The sequence below is a fragment of the Cetorhinus maximus genome, chromosome 6 (genome assembly GCF_964194155.1).
Source record: "Cetorhinus maximus chromosome 6, sCetMax3.hap1.1, whole genome shotgun sequence".
Taxonomy (NCBI): Eukaryota; Metazoa; Chordata; class Chondrichthyes; order Lamniformes; family Cetorhinidae; genus Cetorhinus; species Cetorhinus maximus.
In genome coordinates, this window is record NC_135884.1 from 129,724,527 (window position 1) to 129,748,216 (window position 23,690).

General features: G+C 42.4%; 2 protein-coding genes across 3 annotated transcripts in view; both read right to left on the minus strand.

The window, feature by feature from the left end:
• The window catches only part of kars1 (lysyl-tRNA synthetase 1), a 531,769-nt gene that overhangs the window by 129,921 nt on the left and 378,158 nt on the right, over positions 1-23,690 (minus strand). The window lies entirely within an intron of this gene.
• The window catches only part of nfat5b (nuclear factor of activated T cells 5b), a 205,639-nt gene that overhangs the window by 39,870 nt on the left and 142,079 nt on the right, over positions 1-23,690 (minus strand). For both annotated transcript variants that reach the window (XM_078544498.1, XM_078544499.1), the window contains exons 11-12: positions 13,007-13,158; positions 9,912-12,444 (exon numbers count right to left, since the gene is read on the minus strand). In XM_078544498.1, the coding sequence (XP_078400624.1) occupies positions 9,912-12,444; positions 13,007-13,158 (2,685 nt within the window). The remainder of the gene's footprint in view (positions 1-9,911; positions 12,445-13,006; positions 13,159-23,690) is intronic.

Below are 23,690 nucleotides of genomic sequence, written 5' to 3' on the forward strand. Positions count from 1 at the left end.
CGGTTTTCCATTTTGGATACGATGTTTCCTCACAGCAGTGCAGCAAGGGCCAAGTCTATGGCACCATAAATAGCTCAGCTGCATAGGAGGGAAGGAGTGTGGAACAGCAATAGTGATAGGGGGTTCATTAGTTAGGGGAACAGACCAGCGTTTCTGCAGCCATAAATGTGACTCGGGTGGCATATTGCCTCTCTGCTGCTAGGGTCAAAAACGTCACACAGCAGCTGCAGGCCATTCTTCTGGGAGAGGGTGAACAGCCAGAGGTTGTGGTCCACATTGGTACCAAAGACATAGGTAGGAGGATGGAAGAAGTCTGGAAAACAGATTTTTGGGAATTAGGAAAGAAGTGAAAAGGCAGGACCTCAAAAGCAGTAATCTGAGGATTACTCTCTGTGCCATGTGCTAGTTAGCATAGGAATGGGAGGTACGAGTGATTGAACATGTGACTGGAAAATCAGTACAAGAGGGAAGGCATCAGATTTCTGAGACAGGTGGGACCTGTACAAGGTGGACGGATTGCACCTTAGCGGGACTAAGACTAACATCCTCACAGGGAGTGAGCCAGTGCTGTTGGGGAGGGTTTGAACTAGATTGGCAGGAGGATGGGAACCTGAGAGGGAGCTCAGATTGGAGGGAAGCAAAACTGGTAACAGGGAATAGAAAAGTAGTAAGCGAAATTAGAAGGCAGAAGTAGTAAAGGCAAGCATCAAATAGGATCAGAATGTGGAATAATGTTAAAAAGACAAAGCAAAGGGCACTCTATCTGATTGCATGCAACATTTGCAACAAGATAGATGATTTGAAGGCACAAATAGAGGTAAATGGGTGCAATGTAATTGCCATTACAGAGACTTGGTTACGGGGGACTGAGACTGGGAACTAAATATTCAAGGATATTCATCATTAAGGATGGATAGGCAAAAAGGAAGTAGGGTAGTACTGTTAATAAGAGATGAGATCAGTACATTCGTGAGAGAGGATCTTAATGCTTTGATCTAAGATGTAGAATCAGTTTGGGTGGAGCTAAGAAACAGGAAAGGACAGCAAGCATTGGTGGGAGCTGTTTATAGGCCACCAAACTGTATTGGTAACGTTGGGCACAAATTAGCGCTGCATGTAACATGGATAATACAATAATAATGGGTGACTTCATTTTACATTTAGACTGAGTAAATCTAATTAGCACTAGTGCTGTGGAGGACGAATTCCTGGAGTATGTATGAGATGGTTTCCGGAGCAGTACGTTGAAGAACCAACTAGGGATTGAGCTATTTTAGATTTAGTATTATATAATGACAAAGGGCTAATTAATAACCTTGCTGTAAAGGAGCCTTTGGGAAATAGTGACAATAATATGATAGAATTTTACATTTAAGAACCTGGAAAAGGTCCTGTTAAGTTTCCTCCCAGCCAGCACATTCCAGTCCGTCACCACCCTCTGGGCAAAAAAGTTTTTCCTCACATCCCCCCCTAAACCTCCTGCCCCTCATCTTGAATTTATGTCCCCTCGTGACTGACCCTTCAACTAAGGGGAACAGCTGCTCCCTATCCATGCCCCTCATAATCTTTTACACCTCGATCAGGTCGCCCCTCAGTCTTCTCTGCTTCAACGAAAACAACCCAAGTCTATCCAACCTCTCTTCACAACTTAAAGGTTTCATCCCAGGCAACATCCTGGTGAATCTCCTCTGCACCTCCTCCAGTGCAATCACATCCTTCCTATAATGTGGCGACCAGAACTTTGGTAGAAGAAAACAGAGGCAGGATATTTCTTAAATGGTGAAAGGTTGGGAAGTGTTCATGTCCAAAGGAACCTGGGTGTCCTTGTTCATGAGTCACTAAAAGCTAGTATGCAGGTGCAGCAAGCAATTAGGAAGGCAAATCGTATGTTGGCCTTCATCGCAAGGGGGTTTGAGTACAGGAGTAAAGATGTCTTGCTGCAATTGTATACAGTCTTGGTGGGACTATACCGGGAGTAGTGTGTGCAATTTGGTCTCCTTATCTAAGGAAGGATATACTTGCCATAGAGGGTGTGCAACGAGGTTCATCAGACTAATCCCTGGGATGGTGGGACTGGCTTACCAGGAGAGACTGAGGAAGGTGGGCCTGTATTTTCCACAGTTTCGAAGAATGAGAGGAGATCTTATTGAAACTTACAAGATTCTTACGGGGCGTTACAGGTTAGGTGTAGATAGGATGTTTCCCCTGACTGGTGGTGGGTGGGTCTAGCACCAGGGGACATATCTCAGGATAAGGGGCAGGCCGTTTAAGATCGTGATGAGGAGGAATTTTTTCACTTACAGGTTGGTGAATCTTTGGAATTCTCTACCCCAAAGGGCCGTGGAAGCCAATCACTGAGCACGTTCATGACAGAAATCGACAGATTTCTGGTTACTAATGACATCAAGGGATATAGGAATATCGCGGGAAAGTAGCATTGAGGTAGAAGATCAACCATGATCCAATTGAATGGCGGAGCAGGCTCGATGAACTGAATGGCCTACTCCAGTGTTCCTATTCTTTTTGTTCCATGTAGCTCAAACGCAGCCAGTCACCCATCTCCCTTTTCCTACATCTAATCTCACTGCCCTTGATGTTCCTCTGCTTCAAGTATTCATCAAATTTTTCCCTTAACAGCTGTGAAGTTTTCCACCTCAACCACTCCATCGGTAAAGTATTCCATTCCCTTTTAAAAGGAATTCCTTTTAAAATCTCTTCCTCATTCTGAGTGACAATTTAAATTGATAACCCCTTGCCACTTACTCTGCATCCAGAGGAAATATCTAACTGGTGTCCACCTGGATAATGTGATATGGTGCCCAATAGACGGAAGTGAAAAACCATTGTTTTTATTGAGTTTTTTTTAAACTTGAAAGGGAATATTGCCTAGGATTAGCTCCCAGTTAAGCAATGCCTCTATTTTAAAATTCTCACTCTTGTTTTCAAATCCTTTCACGGTTTTGCCCCTTCCTGGCTCTGTAAATCTCCCTCAGCCCCACAAACATTTGAAATATCTGTGCTCCTCTAACCCTGGCTCTTGAGCATTCCTGATTTTAATTATTTCACCACTGGTGGCCATACCTTTAGCTGCCAAGGCCCCAAATTCTGGGATTCCCTCCCTAAACTTCTCCACCTCTACCTCACTTTATTCCTTTAAGATGCTTCTTAAAACCTACCTCTTTGACCAATATGCCTTAGTATCTCCTATGTGATTAGACATCAAATTTCATTTCATAAAGATCCTGTCAAGGGCCTCTGGATTTTTTATTACATCAAAGGTGTACACCTTCCAAACTTTGTTAAAACCAGAAGTTGGTGGTGTTGTTGCATAGGCAAATCTGTCTTTCAAACATTTTGTAGCAAACTACAGCTCATAATTATGTCAAATCAGCCAATGTCCAGTTGGGGTCTTGGGAATTTATTCCTAGTTAAATAATCTTTGGGATGCTACATGTCTAAATAGTATCCTCACATTTATCACACTTTTATGGAATATTTCTGGGCTGTATATGTAGGATTGCACATGAAAAAAAGCATCGAAAAATGAATTGCAAACAAATAGAAAATGATAAATCCGTATGAGTCAGCATCTGCAAAACCCACTGTCCCAATAGGGGTACTCCACTCATTGGTAATTGTTCCACCAGCACATTTGGGGGAAATTTAACCACAAAAAGCAAGTGGGTTTGCGTTGGGGCAGGGGTGGCAGGGTGCTGACGTCTTAAAAATCAGAATCTTGACACCAACCTGCCTACTTTTGGTTTTAATGGAGGAGGAAAGATGGGCAGTTAACCAACCTGCTCCAAGGAGGAGGGTTGGCATGTTAAAATATTACAATGAGGCTGCAAAATTTTCAAATTTAGTTGGAGGGAACTGGGTTGCTCAGGAAACCCAGCAGCTATACCGGGGTGGGGGCTGCCAGATGCAGGAGGTGAGTGCCTTTACATCCACCTGCTGGATCCAGCATGTGTGCCTGCTTGGGCAAACCCTGTTGTCAGGCAACAACCCCACAACCTTCCATACAAGGCCTCTGATCTTTCCCTACCAATCTTTGATTTCCACCTACCCTCAAGGTCTTTGACTGCAACCACACCACCCCCAACCCTCACCCACTCAGGCCTCCAATTCTAAAAACCACAAGGTCTCCCCACCCCCAATTCAGTGAGGCCTTCAATTCCAACAACCTCCCTGGTCCCCAATTCCAACCCTCCTTCCCCAGCCCCGGCTGATTCCAACTGCACTCCCAACGACCCCAACCCCACCAACCAGCTTCAGGTTCCAAACCCCTCCCACCCCAGACCTCCCCCAATTCTCCCACCCCAGACTCCACCCAAAAATAAGTCTGATTTCTCCCCATTCTGGGACTGCTCCCCCTAGCCCATTAGGGATGGTGGAACGCATTTAATTTGTCCTGTGGCCTCCAGCATTCTGTTCCCCACCTGACTGGAAGCCGGTCTTTGGGGGGACCCCCAACATCTGGCTTTAGCACGTCTTACCGATCTCGCAGCAGAAGCCATTTAGCCTGTCAAGTCCATGTCAGCTCACTTCAAGAACTCAGCAAATCCCATTCCCCAGCCTTTTCCCACACACCTGCAAGTTTTTTTCTCTTTGGATAATTATTCCAATCCCTTTTGAAACCACAATTAAATCTGCCCCCACCACACACACAGGCAGAGCATTCCAGATATTAGCCATTTGTTGCGTAAAGAAGTTTTACCCAATGTAGCCTTCGGTTCTTTTGCCAATCACCTTAAATCGGTGCCCTCTGCTTCTCAACTCTTTTGCCAATGGAACAGTTTCTTCCTATCCACTCTGTCCAGACCCCACATGATTATGAACATCTCTATCAAATCTTCTTGAAGGAAAAGAGCCCCAAACTTCTCCAATCTATTCATGTAATTGAAGTTCCTCATTCTTGTAAATCTTTCCTGAATCCTCTATCGTCTTCATATCCTTCATAAAATGTGGTGCTCAGAATTGGACACAATATTCCAGTTGAGGCCAAGCCAGTGTTCTATAAAGGTTTCCGTAACTTTTTGCTTTTGTACTGTATATCTATTTATAAAGCCAAGGATACCATATGCCTTATTAACTGCTTCCTCAACCTGTCATGCCACCTTCAATGATTTATACACACATATCCCACCAAGGAGCCTCTGTTCCTGCACCTCCCTTAGCATTGCATCCTTTATATTACATTGCCTCTCCTTGTGCTGCCTTACAAAATGTACCGCCTCTGCCACCTTCCAAAGTGTACCACTTCATGATTCTCTGCTTAACATTTCCACCAGTCTGTCCGTATCCTCTTGAAGTATATTAAGTTTTGTGTCTTCTGCAAACCTTGAAACTGTATCCTGCGCACCCAAGTCTCAGTTATTAATATAGAAAAGCAGTGGTCCTAAAACAACCAATTTGTAACCTCATGGTCCAGCATATCCCTCACCTCTACCATTACCATCAAGCCGGTGGATCAATTCTGGTTTAATGAAGGGTGCAGGAGGATACGCCAGGAGCAGCACCAGGCATATCAAAAAAATGAGGTGCCAACCTGGAGAAGCTAGAACACAGGACTACTTACATGCTAAACAGCAGAAGCAGCATGGGACAGACAGAGCCAAGTGATCCTAAAATCAATGGATCAGATTTAAGCTCTGCAGTCTTGCCAGTCGTGAATGGTGGTGGACAATTAAACAACTCACTGGAGGTGGCTCCACAAATATCCTCATCCTCAATGATGGAGGAGCTCAGCACAGCAGTGCGAAAGACAAGGCTGAAGCATTTGCAACCATCTTCAGTCAGAAGTGCTGAGTGGATGATCTATCTCAGCCTCCTCAGCTCCCCCACAGATGCCAGTCTTCAGTTAATTCAATTCACTCCACGTGATATCAAGAAATGGCTGAAGGCACTGGATACTGCAAAGGCTATGGGTCCTGACAACATTTCTGCAGTAGTACTGAAGACCTGTGCTCCAGGACTAGCCACGCCTCTAACCAAACTGCTCCAGTGCAGTTACAACACTGGCATCTACCTGGCATATGGAAAATTGCCCAGATATGTCCTGTACAGAAAAAGCAGGCTAAATCAAACCCCCACTAATTATCTTCCCATCCTCTTGATCATCAGCAAAGTGAGGGAAGAGGTGATCAACAGTGCTATCAAGCGGCATTTACTGAGTAGTAACCTGCTCACTGACGCTTAGTTTGGGTTCTGCCAGGACCACTCAGCTCCTGACCTCATTTACAGCCTTGGTTCAAACATGGACAAAAGAGCTGAACTCCATGGATGAGGTGAGAGTGACTGCACTTGACAATGTGGGGTTTGGGGGGGGGGGGGGGGGGGGGGGGGGGGAGAGAGACGACTCTCCATAACTCGCACAAAGGAAGGTGGTTGTTCCTCAGTTTCCTCAAGGTACTGTCCTAGGCTAAATCATCTTCAGTTGTTTCATCAATGTGTTAGGAAATAGAGATAGTTTAAATAAGTTATATCTGTATTTGGATATGTTAAGAATAAGGTATATCTTTAAGTCGAAGTTTAATTTATTTTTTTCTATTTGTGGGTTAAAAAATGAAACCTGGGATTTAGTTTCATTTTTGAGGGAGACAGTAGGTCTAAAGCGGTTTGTATACCTGCATTCCTAATGAGTTTTATGACTCTTGGGGGGAAGTTAAAGCAAACACAAGAGTAGAAAAAAAACTGTGCTGTTGCCTAGCAACAGGGGCCCAAAGAGGCAGGGCCCACCCACACACACACAGACAGAAAACACTAGAAGCAGTTTGAGTTCAGTTGGAAACAGTTGCCAGCAGAAGCAGGTTTCCCCAAAGAATGAAGTCCCCAAGTCCAGGGGAGTGGAACAGGAGAAAGTCCCAAGGCCACCTTCTAGTCCAATGATGGACAGGAACCTGGAAAAGGTCCTGTTAAGTGAAGGTAATAGTGAGGTGCAGAGGAAGGCTCCAAACTTCATGCTTTAAGAGAAAAGCTGCAGGAAGCAGATTTAAAACAAAAATGGCTTGTGAGAAGTCTGAAAGTCCAAGAGACAGCTGAAGGTCTGTAACTCTTTGCTATGGGCATGTGAAGCAGTGTGCTGTTGACAGCTGAAGTCAGAGAGAGTGAGTGTGCATGTGGTGACCCAGGGGAGAGGAACATCGCAAGGAGAGTTCAAAACCCCTGAGGTGGACCCTTGCGGAAGGCATCTGTGGGAAAGAATCAGTTTGGGAGACTATTCCAAAGCGAGTTCTTGGAGAGTGGAAACCCTCATGTGAAAGATGGAGTTCAGGGAGACCAGCTGGCTCATGGTGTGACAAGCGTCTGGGGGAGTTGAAGAGAGATCCATAACATCTGTTTGGAGTGGCATCTGTCACTTGGTTTCAGAGTGTGGTGTACCTGACCACAGGTCACCAATTAGTTTACACGGACTGTACTTACTGTAAACATTAAAGTATAAGACAGCTTTTGTAACTTGTGTTATCCTTACTAATCTGTATATATCTGTAAAAGGTATAGTTGTGGATGAAGGCATATTGTAAGATAGTTAATCTTTTCTTGTTTAATAAATGTTTTATTCTTTTGTTAAAAGTTCATCAGCTGACTCTGGTAACTCTGTTCAGTAGCTACTCTCCACGTATCTAAACAAATAAAAGTTAGGATCGATCAAACCGGGTTCCACCCTGGGATCAGGCTCGTCCAGTTGTAATGTCAGCTGGGATCATAACAAGTGACCTTCCCTCCATCCTAAGATCTGAAGTGGGGATGTGCTGATGATTGCACAATGCTTAGCACCATTTTTGATTCCTCAGATAGCAATCCATGCCCATATGCAGCATGACCTGGACAATATTCAGGCTTGGACTGAAAAGTGGCAAGTAACATTCGCACCATACAAGTTGCCAGGCAATGACCAACAAGAGAGAATATAACCATCTCCCCATGACATTCAATGACATTACCATCACTGAACCCCCCGCTATCATCCTGGGAGTAACCACCGAACAGAAACCGAACTGGACCAGCCTTATAAATACTGTGGCTACAAGAGCAGGTCAGAGGCTGGGAATTATGTGGTGTGTAACTCACCTCCTGACTCCCCAAAGCCTGTCCACCATCTACATGGCACAAGTCAGGAGTGTGATGAAATACTTTCCACTTGGCTGGATGAGTGCAACTCAAGAAGGACAAAGCAGCCTGTTTGATTGGCAACCCATCCACCACCTTCAATATTCACTCCCTCCACCACCAATGCAGAGTGGTAGCAGTGTGTACTGTCTACAAAACGTACTGCCGAAACTCACTAAGGCTCGTTTAACAGAATCTTCTAAACCAAGGACCTCTGTCACCTAGAAGGACAAGAGCAGCAGATGCATAGGGACACCACCTGCAAGTTCCCTTCCAAGCCACACGCCATCCTGACTTGGGAATATATCGTCATTCCTTCACTGTCCTTGGGTCAAAATCCTGGAACTCCATTCCCAACAGTATTGTGGGTGTACCTGCACCACATGGACTGCAACGGTTCAAGAAGGCATCTCATCAATACCTTCAAGAGTAGTTATGGATGGGCAACAAATACTGGCCTAGCCAGCAATATCCACACATCCCATGAAAGAAAAAAAAAACAAGCTGGAAAACCCTACTACATGCCATCTTCCAGTCCAATAAACAACCATTCACTCCTACTCTATAGTTCCGATCATTCAACTGAGCTCATATCCATGCTGCCATTATTTCCTTTCACCAAAAGACTCAATTAAGTTAATTAAACACAATATGTCCTGAATAAATCCATGCTGACTTTCCTTAATTAACTCACCCTTGTCCAAGTGAATGTTCATTTTATCCAGGATTATAGTTTCTAATACCCTTTGCACCACCAAGGATAAATTGACTGGCCTGTAGTTACTGGGTTTATCTTTGCCCCCTTCTTTGAACAACGGAGTAACATTTGTAATTCTCCAGTCCTCTGGCACCATCCTTGTATCAAAGGAGGGAGATTATAGCCAATTTCTTTGCAATTCCCACTTCTACTTTCCTCAAAAGCCTTGGGTGCATCCCAACTGCTCCTGGTGACTTATCAACTTTAAACACAACCAGCCTTTCTCATGAAGGTGCCAAAGCAGTCATTTAGTACCCGAGCCATACCCTCTGCCTCTATACATAAATCTCCTTATTGGTCCCTAATCATCGCCCCTATTTCTTTTATCACCCTTTAACGATTTATATGCCTATTGAAGAATTCTATGTTAAAAAAGGAAAGATTTGTATTTTACCAATGTTAATGACCACAGGACATCATAAAGCACTTTTCAGCCAATGAAGTACTTTTGAGATGTAGCCACTGTTGTGATGTAGAAAGTGTAGCAGCCAATTTGTGCACAGCAAACTCTCACAAACAGCAATGTGATAATGACCAAATAATCTGTTTTGTTATGTTGACTGAGGGATAAATATTGGTCGGGACACCAGGATAACTCTCCTGCTCTTCTTCGAAATAGTGCCACGGGATCTTTTAGATCTACCCAAGCAGGCAGATGGGGCGTCAGTTTAACATCTGATCTGAAAGACCGCGCCTCAACAGTGCAGTACTCCCTCAGCATTGTAGAGTCTGCCGGATCTGCACAAACTGTCCACTGGGGACTGGCCCTCACCTTCATGACTTCCTAGAGACTCGCTACTTGAATGAACATGCAGTACTCCCTCAGTTCTGTACTAGAGAGTCAGCTTTGATTTTTGTGCTCAATCCCTGGAGTGGGACTTGAACCCGGAACCTTATGATTCAGAGGTAAAAGTTAGCAAAATATTAGTGTACAATAAAAATAACATGGATTTGGGGCAAAAATACACTTTTTAAAAAAGGAAATTAGGCAGGCAAACAGCTTTCACTCAATCAGTAAAGTTGCTTATCCTTAAGTTACACTTACCATTTTGAATTCCAAACAAATACAAGCCAGTCGGTTGTTGAGCTGATGCAGGTGTACTTTGAAGCTGATTCATAGTTCTTTGTGGGTGAAAAAGTGTACTCTGTTGCTGACCCGTTACAGACGTGTTGGTCTGAAGGACAGGCACATTATTTTGAGGATTAAAAATAGTGGACTGTTGTATCTCTTGTTGATTCATATCATTTTGTAATGCAGACATTGAAGTTTGGGAAATGAACAGTGTGACCTGTTGATCTTGGGAATCTCCTGAACTTTGAACCAATTGCATTTGAGGTTGGCCATGAAAAACTGATGACTGTTGCTCATCTCCCTGAGGTGTCCCACTATTTTGAAGTGAAGAAACTGCAGTCTGATTTTGGAATTGCATGGATGGTTGCTGTTCTTGATTAACTGATACCATATTAGGCCGAGTATGAAAGAGAGTTTGGTTCTGCTGCTCTTGGGAAGCCAAATTTGTATTCATCGGAGGCATGGTATTCTGAGAATTGAAAAGCACATTCTGCTGTTGTTCCCGGGAAGTCATGTTGTTATTTATTGAAGAAATTGTATTTTGAGAGTTATAAATAACATTCTGAGGTTGGTCTTGAGGCGAAGTGCTATTGTGAAGTGTAGCTATTGTGTGTTGGGTCTGAAAGATTGATGCTTGCTGATTTTGCGGAGAAGTGTTAGCCTGGGAAGAGGACAAAGTGACCTGATGTTGAAAAAGGCTCTGCTGCTGTTGTTGATGTTGCTGCTCTTGAGGAATCATGGTGCTCTGAATCTGAGGCATTTGTGTCTGGGTCTGAAAGACATTCACAGATTGCTGCTCAGGATTTCCTGAACTCTGGAGTGTTCCAATCGAGCTCTGTGGTGAATAAAAACTTATCTGTTGCTTTTCTTGTGACATGTTGCTATCTTGAAGTGAAGGCAATGAGTTTGGAGAAAGAAAAAGAGTGCTTTGTTGCTGGTCTTGGCCAATTGAGGAGCCATGAAGAACTGCCAGTGAATTTTGAGAATGAAACAATGCTGATTGTACTTGATCCTGGGAAGCAGCAGTGTTCTGATGTTGTAGAACAGTGCTCGAGCAATGAAAAAGTCCAGACTGTGATTCTTGTGAACGGGCTGCACTTTGAACTTGATTTAGGGAATTTTGTGGATGGAACAGTTCAGATGATGGATGAGATTGCTGCAAAAAGTTTCCAGGTTGCATCGACATCATGTCCCCACTCTGCTGAAAAATCCCAGATTGCTGTGAAGAGCCACCAGTTTTGACATGCATCATCCCATCAGAATTAGAAAACAAAGTTACTTGAGGCTGACTGTCTCCACTCTGCTGCATCTGCACAATAGACTCAAACATATTTGTTTGTCTTTGACTTGCCTGCACTGAGGCCTCCTCCACAGTAACCATAGAGTTAGAGCATTGAAAGACATTTGAGGAAGAAGTTTGCTGCTGAGGGTTCCCTTTGTTTTCATTTCCTGCAACAGTTGTAGTGGGTGAAAACAATCCACCGTGGGATATTTGATGCTGGTTTTCATCATTGGACTGCAAACCAGACATAACATGAGTGGTCTGCTGAAAAATATCAGCTTGTTGGAGGTTTCCATTTAAAGAACCTTGGACACTCATTACTTTAGAGGACTGGTACATGTCAGATTGGAGTTGTCCTGAGCCAGGGCAAATGTTCTGTTGCATTTCCATCAACATGCCTGTTGAAGACTCTAACACTTGTTGATTTGACAATGAATTCTCAGGTCCAGAGAGAACACCATCGGACCTAGGGAGCGATGAGTTGTCTGAACTCGAGAACAGACCTTGAGTGAGGTTGCTCTGCATAGCATTTACTTGATGGAACAGATCTGCATTCATCTGGTCTTGCAACTGTTCCACAGGCTGTTGCATTGACTCGGATGGGCCAGATCCAGTAAATAACACAGAGGTCAATTGTTGCTGAGTAGCATCCAAAGCCTGTTGAACAAGACTAACATTGTCACTTCTGCCATTGTCGGCATTTGTTTGAAAGTTTCCTGGCTGCATAGAATGCAAAGCATTCTGCAACTGTGACATATTGCCGCTTGGTTGAAATACGTTGGGTGAATGCTCCTGCAGAGCCTGTGTCTGTGATTGTTGTTGTTGTTGTTGTTTCTGCTGCTGATGTTGCTTTTGCTGCAGTGTAGACTCAGGCAATTGGGATAAAGATAATTTGGCTGCACCAGACTGCAAAATTTCTCTTGGTTGTACCTCCCTTGAATCTAGCAATATGTGAGCATTGTGAAACTGGGCTGTTTGCTGAAGCAAACCTTCATTATTCTGGAGCTGGCTGGAACATTTTGATGCTTGAAAAGTACATGGCTGAGAAATATCTTGTTTCTGTACAGTAGTCAGGGGATCTGTACTTGGAAACATATTTGGTTGAATTTGCTGGCGCTGTTCACTGTCTCCCCCTTGATGAGAGGTAGATGCAGAGAATGGGACCCCTGCCTTGACATTTGAAGAGATTTCCAAAGGTTGCTGTCCTGCCCCCATCTCTTGAGTCTGAACAAAATAAAACATATAACTAACTCAAAGCAATATTATTATAAACATCCTTACTTTTTACTAATTAAAAAAATAATTGAAAGATCTTATATTACACCCTTGCAGTGTCGAATGGGTTTGATAGTTTGGAACATACTGCAACTGGTGGTGGTTGTGTAGTGTCAGAAGGCAAATGCATACATGCAAAACCAAATATCAACATTAACAAATGTTAATAATAAAAGACTAGTTGAGCAAATTTAAATCACACTGACAAATCTTGATACAAAAATTCAACATTTCCAAAATCTGAAACTCACTACACAAATATCAAAAGCTTAATTTTAAGATCACAGAAGAGTTACTGAAAATTTATCAAAGAGGAATAAACATGAAAAGGCAAAATTAACAGTGAATGAAGTATTAACATTCAAGCTGCTACTAATGATGGAGGAAAAGAGAGGACAGAGGTATGCTTCCAGAATAGGGCATTACATAGAACAGGGAAACAGAAGAACTGTGTAGCTTTTTTCCCCTCATTGAAAAAATGCACTTCTGCCTATTGGGTGGGAAATCATACTTTAAAAACTGTAGATGATGCCTGATTCGATACCACATCCATTGGAGTCATTGCCTCTTTCTTTACCACAACAGAAGGCAGAAGGGGTGATAACAAGGCACTGGGAAGATTCGCTTCATCCAAGTTACAGCCTGTGGCTTTCATTCCTGAAGCTAAGAAGAAGTGAAAAAAAGTTATACTTCAACTCGGATAATTCCTTCCATAGCAAAATTAAAAATTACATGCACTAAAAGAACATGTTAGATGCTCTGTGTTTCTAACATGTACCACTTTTTTTTTATTGATACCAAACCATCTTAATTTCCTATTCATACTCTGAATATAGAACTTCAACTTATGCCTTCAAAACCAATTTACAGTTAGTCATAAAAGGTGGTAATGCTACCATCATCTTGGCTAACACTATCGAGGTTAACCCGATTTCAGTTTAGTGCATTCAACGCATTTGTAAAGATCATCAATGAGCCAAATCTAGTGATTTTTCAGCAGGACTCAAGCTAACTTCATTCAGCATTATAGCCACCTCATCTCCAGCTTAATTCTTCCCCTGAATCACACCCTAACTCTAAAGTCAAATGTGACAGCTACAATAGCTAGAAAATCCCAATTGAAACAACTTTCATTTATGTGGCATCTTTTACTTAGAAAGCATGCAAAGGTATTTCAAAGTGTAGCCAAAAAGACAGATTTTGTGCAGGTTGCAAGCTAATATGTAGCAAGTTGGTGAGTTTTGAGCGAGTTCCAGATAGTAAGGTTGAGATGGCAGAAGGCTGTGCCACTGATTGTGGAGTAGAGGGTGAAGGGAGGTACAGGAGAGCACAGGCCAGGATGGATTACATCTTCATGATGCCTCTTTGCTGTTTTCCATTTGCTTCCTGTGGCCACTGCCTCAATAGATCCTTCAGAGCTTCTCTGTCACCCATTGTATTTGGTTGGGCTAGCTTCTCCAACTGCTTCTCCAGTTCCCATGTGCTCCTCAACTCTCAAGAGCCATTCCTCAGATCAACTCCACTATCTATGATGAACCTGTGGGTTTAAACTTCACCATCCCTGGCTCCCTGGACTTCACTATCCTTGGTTTTTTGGTTTCACTTGCATTACTCCTCTGCTGGTTCACTGAATCCACTGGTCATTCTACTAACACCCAAGACCACTACGCACGTTTACTGGATCAGCCTCTGCTGGTTCAACACAGGTCTCCTGACTTTATTCTCATTAATGACCCGTCTAACACTCTGACTCTTGAACAGGTCCATGGTGCTCCATAAGTGTCTTTGAACCCAGGCACAGGTGTTTAAATTGCCAAGCTAACTCCAAACTGAATATAAGTTAATATCATTCTATTACTGGTTCTTAGGCTTGAACTTTGGAATCCCACAAAGTCTTTGCTCTCGCGTAAATAAGCATAAATTGGAAGAGAGAATATTGCTGGTCAAGAAAAGCACTCTTCCTAAGTTGTAAACAAGAGCAATAAATCTGAGGAAGTGACAAAGATGGTATGCTGAAGAGAACATTATCAGGAAGAGGCAATCACTGGAATAAAAAGACCAAACCATTGTTTGGTTATGAAACTGGAGGGGGAATGTTAGAGGCTGGAATAAATGATCCAGGAGTGGGGTCAGAAGCCCTGGATGAGAGATCATCCAATCACAGGGGAGGTGGGGAATGGCCAAGTAGTTATGCTGGATCCAGCAATTAAGTGGAAAGGCATTTACCTGCTAATTCAGCAGTCCCTCATATGGGTTGAACAGACAGGTTTCTTGAGGGTCAGGAAGCCCAGTGTTAAGTTTCATGATGGTTTTCAGGCAACTTAATTCACACCACATGATATCAAGAAATGGCTGAAGGCACTGTATACAGCAAAGGCTAAGTACCCTTTCAACAGGCTGGCAATAGAAGTGAAGACTTGTGTTCCGGAACCTACCACGACTCCAGTCAAGCTGTTTCAATATAGCTACAGCACTGGCACCTGCCTGACAATGTGGAAAATTGCCCAGCTAAGTTCTGTTCACAAAAGCAAGTCAAATCCAATTTGGCCAATTACTGACTCATCAACCTGCTCTCACACATCACGCGTTGACAGAGCTATCAAGCACCACTTATTCACCAATAACCTGTTTTAGATGCTCAGTTTGGGTTCTGCCAGGGCCACTCAGTTCCAAACTCATTACTGCCTGGTCCAAATGTAGACAAGAGAGCTGAACTCTGACTTCCCTTGACATCAAGGCAGCATTTGACCACGTGCAGCATCAAGGAGCCTCAGAAAAACTGAAGTCAATGTGAATCAGGGGAAGACTCTTCACTAGTTGGAATCATACCTTGCATAAATGTTATTGGAGGCCAATCATCTCAGGCCCATGACATAGCTGCAGAAATTCCTCAGTGTCCTAGCCCCAACTATTTTCAGCTGCTTCATTAGTGACATTCCCTCCATCGTAAGGTCAGAAGTAGGGATATGATCTGATGATTGCACAGTGTTCAGTACCATTGGAAATTCCTCAGATATTGAAACAGTCCATGCCCACATGCAGCAAGACCTGGACAACATCTTAGATTTGGGTGAAGTGACAAGAAACATTTGTGCCATACAAATGCCTGGCAACGACCATCTCCAACAAGAGAACGCCTAACCATCTTCCCTTGATATTTATACGCCATTACCATCACTGTATCCTCCACCATTAATATCCTGAGGCTAATGACTCTCCAGGAACTTAACTGGAGCAGCCATATAAATATTGTCGCTACAAGAGCAGGTCAGAGGAATTCACCTCTCGACTCCCCAAAGCCTGTCCAGCATCTACAAGACACAAGTCAGGAATGTGATGGAATACTCTCCACTTCCCCAGATGATGACAGCTCTCATATTCCAGAAGCATGACACAATCCAAGACAAAGTAGCCGCTTAATTTGCGCCCCATGCACCACCTTAAACATTCACTCCCTCCTCCACCGAGAATAGTGGCAGCAGTGTGTACCATCTACAAGATGCGCTACAACACCTAACCAAGGCTCCTTCGACAGCACCTTTAAAACCCATGACCTCTGAAAGACAAGGGCAACAGCCTCTTGGAAACACTAGAACCTGCAAGTTCCCCTCCAAGAAACATATCACCCTGACTTGGAACTACATCACCATTCCTTCACTGTCGCTGCGCCGAACAGGATTGGCAGTGCACCTATACATGAACTGCAGCTCTTCAAGACGGCTACCTTCTCAGAGGCAATTAGGGACAGACAATAAATGTTGGTCTTGCCAGTGATGCTTGCTTCCCAAGGGCAAATAAAATATATTCAAATAGTTAATACAAACTAAGCACACAGTCTCAATATAATATTTAAAAATGCCAATCCTCCTCCTCAGAGCTGGTTGCTTGCCCACCACCTCATTCTCTATCCACCCCCAACAGCTCCCCCACAACCCCAACCCTTAAAACTGGGACTGGGCATGTTGGAGGCAGTTTTGGGTTGGGATTCAGACTTAACACTTTAACCCCTTCAACCAATTTTGGGGTTAAAATTCCCCCAAAGTATCTAGAAATTAAATCAAGTTAAAACTGAATTTTTATTTATCAGGAAACCTGAGGACCAATGACTTTAAAAATAGTGACAGGCTCCTAAGATCTCAGCTAGTAAAAGACGTGTTTTAATCCAATTAAACAGGGTGATTGGATTTGTTACAGGTCATGAAAACTGGAATAATTGATTAAAATAACTAGTTCTTAGGAAAAAAAGTTGAATTATTCAAGTATTACAATCTAGTTTCATGGTTTATATTACTATTTGAGAGAGAAATATCAGTTTTGATGAACTTAAATTTGTAAATGTAATCAAAATTCTGGACCTCAGAAGTTGCCAGACCACCCAAGAAATTTACATATCAAAAAGTTCTTACTGTACTCAAAGGCAGAGTTAGAATGAAGAGAGCTATAAAACAGCAGTTGGGCTCCGACTAGGCACTTTACAACCTTCTGGACTGAATATTGAGTTCAACAATTTTAGATCTTGAACTCCCTCCTCCATTGCCACCTCCTTTCCGTTTCTTCCCCCTCCCTTTTGTTTTTTCCAATAATTTATATAGATTTTTTTTCCCCACCTATTTCCATTATTTTTAAATCTATACCTTTTATGCCCTTTTAGTCTTATTTCACCCCACCCCCACTAGAGCTATCTGTACCTTGCGTGTCCTGCCATCCATTCTTAATTAGCACATTCTTTTAGATAATATCACCACGTTCAACACCTCTTTGTTCTTTTGTCTGTGACATCTTTTGATTATCTGCTCCTATCACTGCTTGCTTGTCCCTACAACCACCCCCCAACACCTCTCTACCCCCATCCCCCCACATTAAACCAGCTTATATTTTACCCCTCTCCTATTTTAACTTAGTTCTGTTGAAGGGTCACGAGGACTCGAAATGTCAACTTTGTTCTTCTCCGCCAATGCTGCCAGACCTGCTGAGTTTTTCCAGGTATTTGTTTTTGGTTAGCAGTTGGGCTCATGTAGCTGCAGAACTGGAGACTGAGTGAAAGGAGGATTGCCCTATCTTTGTTAGAGATATGAATTATTCATGCAGACCGCAGGGTTAAAGTTTTTGTTTTGAAGCTAAAAGTTAATGTAAGTATCCATCCAACATCCCAGCTATTATGTTACCAAAGAGAGAGTGATTCAGGTTGGGACCTTGGTTGGAATTCTGAGAGGAGGTTGCGGGATTCTTCCAGAAAGTTTTGGGGTGGTCTGGAAGCAACGAATTTGGTGTTTGTGAGCTCTGGATTCAAAAGGGAAAGAAAGGGTTAGCCAGGAGCTGCACAGTAGCTGTGGACCAGGAGCAGAGGGCTTGAGTTGAAATCCCAAACCTTACAAGCAGATATGGAAAATTCAAGGGCAGGATAAGTAGCAAAAGCATTCGGCGAGGGGAGGGTGGGGGGGGGTTTGGATTAGAGTGGAGAAGGGAAATTCAGTTCAGTTTTAAAGTATATGTGATTGTGTTTCATTTATGCTTTTTGATTTTAAAGTATAAATAATTACCTAAGATATGTTTGGCTAATAGTGCTTGCTTTAACTGATTCTTATGTAGTAAAATTCATTTGTTTTGAACTATGAAATCTAGTGATTTCATTTTTTCAGTAACTACCTGGGGTTTCAAATTTCTATTCTTTCAAAGAAGTTACTGGTTTCTACAGGAAGCATAACAAAAGTCAGATAAAATTTGCTACACAAGACGAGTTTGGCTTTAGTCACAGATGAGTCAAAATTTTCTCCAACTAAACAGACCTCAGCCTCTGTCTATGGCTCCCAACACAACTCTGTTCCCTAGACACCTCCCTGGTCACTGACTCTGATTGAACCAGATTGTTTGCAATCTCTGCATCCTATGTGACCCAAAGCTAAATTCTGACCTCGTATCCGCTCCATCACCAAGACCATCTAGTTCCACCTCTAACATTACCACTGGTCTCTGCCCCACCTCAGCCCATCTGTTGTTGAAACCCTACTTCACGCTTGAGTTACCTCTAGACTATTGGAATCTTCCTGCTGGCCAGCCTCTGTACGTTTGGGCTCATCTAAACTCTGCTGCTTATATCCTAACTCTTTCCACTGCTCCAAGGTTGAACAGATCCAAGCATGGGACTCCCTAAGCACCATGTGTATGAGTTTGCTGAAATGAGTATGCAATTAATCTGGAAAAGGTCTTCAAGGAGATTAATGAATGGGTGTTCATATCAATTGGGTCAAGTTGACAATGTTGTAAAGGGGATTTAGGAACTTAAATACATGGCATGTAAGCATTTGAAGATATGATAATCATAAAATATTTTTAATGCTCCTATGATTTTTCTCCTGATTGCTCACAGTAGTGTCCTGAAGATTACTTGTTAATTCTTAGGCTCCAGGACAATGCTAGAGGACTATCAACCTACAGGCTATTTCTAACCTATTTCCTGTTGATTATATTATATAATTTTCTCAGACAGCTGACTTTCATCAGCAGGCAATTAGTTTCTATACCTACCATGGCTTTCCAGATAAATCACAGATGGTACTATAGCTCAAGGGAACAATAAGTAGTATGATTTTTCAGTTAAGATTAATGTCTCAAATAGTTCAACCCTGAAACAAACTAAGGGAACTATTCTTTTGACCAACAAACTCTTATTCACAGATTGAAAAATGCCAGAACAAAAATATTAATATTTACTGACAGTGAAGATGATTTAAAGCAGAGACTGTCCAATCCTTTGTCTTCTTGCTGTGTACTACAAAACATTGAGGGCTAAATGTAGAGTTAGGACCCATGTTCCTATTTAATTAGCATACATCTGAAATTGTTTATATTAACAGAACATCAGGAAAATGCTAGAATCTATTGAGGAGGTAGTAGCAAGACATTTTGAAAATCAAAATACAATCAGGAAGAGTCAACATGGTTTTATGAAAGGGAAATAGTGTTTGACAAATTTATTAGAGCTCTTTGAGAATGTAACAATTAGCGTGGATAAAGGGGAACCAGCAGATGTAGAGTATTTGGATTCCAAAAGGCATTCAATAAGGTGCCACGTAAAAGGTTACTGTACAAGATAAGAGCTCATGGTGTTGGGGTGATGGATTAGCATGGATAGAGGATTGGCTACCTAACAGGTAACAGGGAGTTTGGATAAATGGGTCATTTTCAGGTTGGCAAACTATAACTAGTGGAGTGCCACAGGGATCAGTGATGGGGCATCTATTTATGATTTATATGGACTTGGATGAAGGGCCTGACTATATTGTAGCCAAATTTGCTTAAGATACAAAGATAGGTAGATAAACAAGTTGTGAGGAGGATACAAAGAGTCCGTGAAGGGATATAGATAGGTTAAATGAGTAGGAAAAATTTGGCAGATGGAGTATAATGGGGGAAAACATGAGGTTGACTGCTTTGGCAGAAGAATAGAAAAGTAGAATATTATTTAAATAAAGAGAGACTGCAGAATGCTGCAGTACAGAGCGATCTGGGAGTCCTTGGAACACTAACTTTTTGTGATTCTTGTACAATTGGTGGATGAAATGGCTTCTGCTCTCAAGTCTTTATACAGCAAGGATAGCATCAGAGGTCACATGACTATGGCAAGCCTATGGCTACATTGTACAAAGGCACTAATCCAATGATTTAAAAAAACTACCTACATACACTATCATTTGAAGTTGCAAGTCAGGCACATACGTGGTCTACAATGAAAATCATCGCACATGTACAAGAAACTGAGGTTGTCTGCTTTGGCAAGTGATCTTTAAAGCATTCAGGTCTTTAATTTTTTAAAATTCATTCATGGGATGTGGGTGTTGCTGGCTAGGCCAACATTTATTGACCATCCCCAACTGCCCTTCAGAAGGTGGTGGTGAGCTGCCTTCTTGAGCCGCTGCAGTCTAATAAGACCATGAAACCATAAGACTTCGGGCCATCGAGTCTGCTCTGCCATTCAATGAGATCATGGCTGATCTGATAATCCTCAACTTTACTTTCCGCCTTTTCCCCATAACCCTTGATTCCCTTACTGATTAAAAATTTGTCTATCTCAGCCTTGAATATACTTAACGACCCAGCTTCTACAACCTTCAACGGTATATTATTCCACAGATTCACTACCCTCAGCGAGAAAAAATTCCTCATCTGTCTTAAATGGGCAATCCCTTACTGAGATTATGCCCTCTGGTCCTAGACTCTCCCAAAAGGGGAAACAATCTCTCAGCATCTACCCTGTCAAATCCCCTAAGAATCTTATGTTTTAATAAGGTCGCCTCTCATTATTCTAAACTCCAATAAATACAGGCCCAACCTACTCAACCTCTCCTTCATGCCCGGGATCAACCCAGTAAATCTTCTCTGGATGCCTCCAATGCCAGTACATCTTTCCTTAGATAAGGGAACCAAAATGGTTCACAGTATTCTAGGTGTGGTCTAACTAGTGCCTTGTATAGTTTTAGCAAGATTTCCCTATTTTTATACTCCATTCCCTTTGAAATAAAGGCAAACATTCCATTTGCCTTCCCTATTACCTGAACTTGTATGCTAGCTTTTTGGGATTCATGGGACCCCCAAATCTCTGTGCTGCAGCTTTCTGCAGTCTTTCTCCATTTAAGTAATATTCAGCTCCTCTATTCTTCCTGCCAAAGTGCATAACCTCACATTTTTCCACATGATATTCCATCTCCCACATTTTTGCCTACTCACTTAACCTGTTGATATCCTTTTGTAGACTCTTTGTCATCCTCACCACTTGCCTTCCCACCTATTTTTGTGTCATCATCAAACTTGGCGATAGTACATTCATTTCCCTCATCCAAGTCATTAATATATATTGTCAATAATGGTGGCCTCAACACTGATCTCTGTGGCACTCCAGCAGTTACAGGTTGCCATCCTGAAAATGCCCCCTTTACCCCAACTCTGTCCTCTATCAGTTAGCCAATCCTCTATCCATGTTAATATGCTACCCCAACACCATGGGCTCTTATCTTAAGTAGCCTTACATATGGTACCTTTCTGAACGCCTTTTGAAAATCCAAAAATATTACATCTACTGGTTCCCCTTTATCTATCCTGCTTCTTAGCTCCTCAAAGAAATCTAATAAATTTGTCAGGCATGATTTCCTCTAAATGAAGCCATGCTGACTCTGCTTGATTATATTATGCATTTCTAAATGCTCTGTTATTACATCCTTTTAGAATAGATTCTAATATTTTCCCAATGACAGATCTTAAACTAACTGGCCTATAGTTAGCTGTTTTTTTTGTTTCCCTCCCTTTTTCATTAAGTGTGTGACAATGGCAGTTTTCCAATCCTCTGGGACTTTTCCAGAATCCAAGGATTCTTGGGAGATTACTACCAGTGCATCCACTATCTCTGCAGCTACTTCCTTTAATATCCTTGGAGCAGGTCCAGGGGATTTATTGACCTTTAGTTTCTCTAGTACTTTTTCTCTAGTGATAGTTATTGTATTTATTTCCTCCCCCCACCCAACCCTACTTTTGCCCCTTGATTATTTAGTATTGTTGGAATGCTATTAGTGTCTTCTACCATGAAGACTGATGCAAAGTATTTATTCAGCTTCTCAGCTGGTTCCCCAGCCTCATTCTGTAAGGGGCCTATGTTCACTTTGGCCTCTCTCTTCCTTTTTATATATTTAAAGAAGCTCTTACCATCCATTTTTATATTACTTGATAGTTTACCCTCAAAGTTTATTTTCACCCTCTTTTTTTTGGGTCACCTTTTGTTGGTTTTTAAAACTTTCCCAATCCTCTGGCTTACCACTAATCTTTGCCACATTGTATGTTTTTTCTTTCAATTTGATACTATCCTTAACTTCCTTGGTTAAGCGTGACTCAGGAGGGTTGTTAGTGGCCGTTCATCTGGTGTCGGCTCGTTCCTGGCGTGATGTTAGCTCTCTGGGGAATTTTGCTGCTGTGACAAGTGTTGCTGCTGTCTGTTGCCTTTGTCGAAGAACGGTTGAACTCTAGAACTGACGGTTCTTCAGCTCTTGTGCAGTTAGTGAGTCCACATTTTTCTCATCAGGTGTCTGCTATGAAGGAACAGCTTCTCCAGTTGTATGCAGACAACTGCGGTTTCGATGATATATTTGGATGTTAATTTTCACCGTGTACGAACGAGGTGACAACATAGGTCCCAAATTGCTAAGTGGGCTGACTTTTGTTGAGAACGTTGAATGTTTGCACTCTGACTGGCTCTCCAATTCTTAGCTCTAGTAATTAAAAGCAGCTTTATTGAAGTGAAATTTGGCTGTTGTTTCACTTTGATTTTGTCACTCATGCCTGTTAACACTTCTGGCTTCAGTCATATTTTAGCTATTGGAAGATTAGTTTTGGTGTGGCATGACATTAGTTGCTGAACTGGACTTTCCATGCCCTCAGGAGGTGTGTTTCACCACTTTAGGATTGCCTTGTACGCATTGGTGTTGGATCTACTCAACTTTCTGATGATCCCTTTGGTAATTTTCAATGCTGCCTCAACCTTTTCATTTGAATGGGGATAATGCAGAGATGATGTGTAGTGCTGAATTTCCCAATTGTTTACAAAGCGCCTGAATTCTTCACTATCAACTGAGGGCAACTGTCGCTCATCACAACGTCAGAAATGTCATAACGACAGAAGTGTGTTTTCAGAGATTCTACGATCTCATTGGAGGTTGTTGATGTCAGCTTGTCCAGCTCCCACTAGTCTGAATAGCAGTCAACTGTGATGTGTTAGTTCCTAAGAGAGTGAAGAGGTCTACTCCAACCTTCATCCATGGTCTGTCTGGGATGTCATGAGTGACTCTTTAGCTTGCTGAGCTTGATGTTCATGACAAGCACTGCACTGACTGATATGGTCCTTGATCTCATTGCTCAGGTTTGGCTAATAATCTTGCCTTCCTCAGGCTAGGCTGGATTCCTTGATGGCTTGCATGGATGCGCTTCAGCATCTGTTTCTTCATCTCCTTAGGGATGGTGACACTAGTTCTTTTGTACAAGATGCCATCTTGGGCAATCACATCCCTGTATGCCCAATACTCTTTTGTAACAACAGGTGCGTCCTTGATGGTTTCCAGCCATCCTTTTATCATTACTTCTTGCAGCACGGTGGGGGGGGCGATGGCATAGTAGTATTGTCACTGGACTAGTAATCCAGTGACCCAAGGTTATGA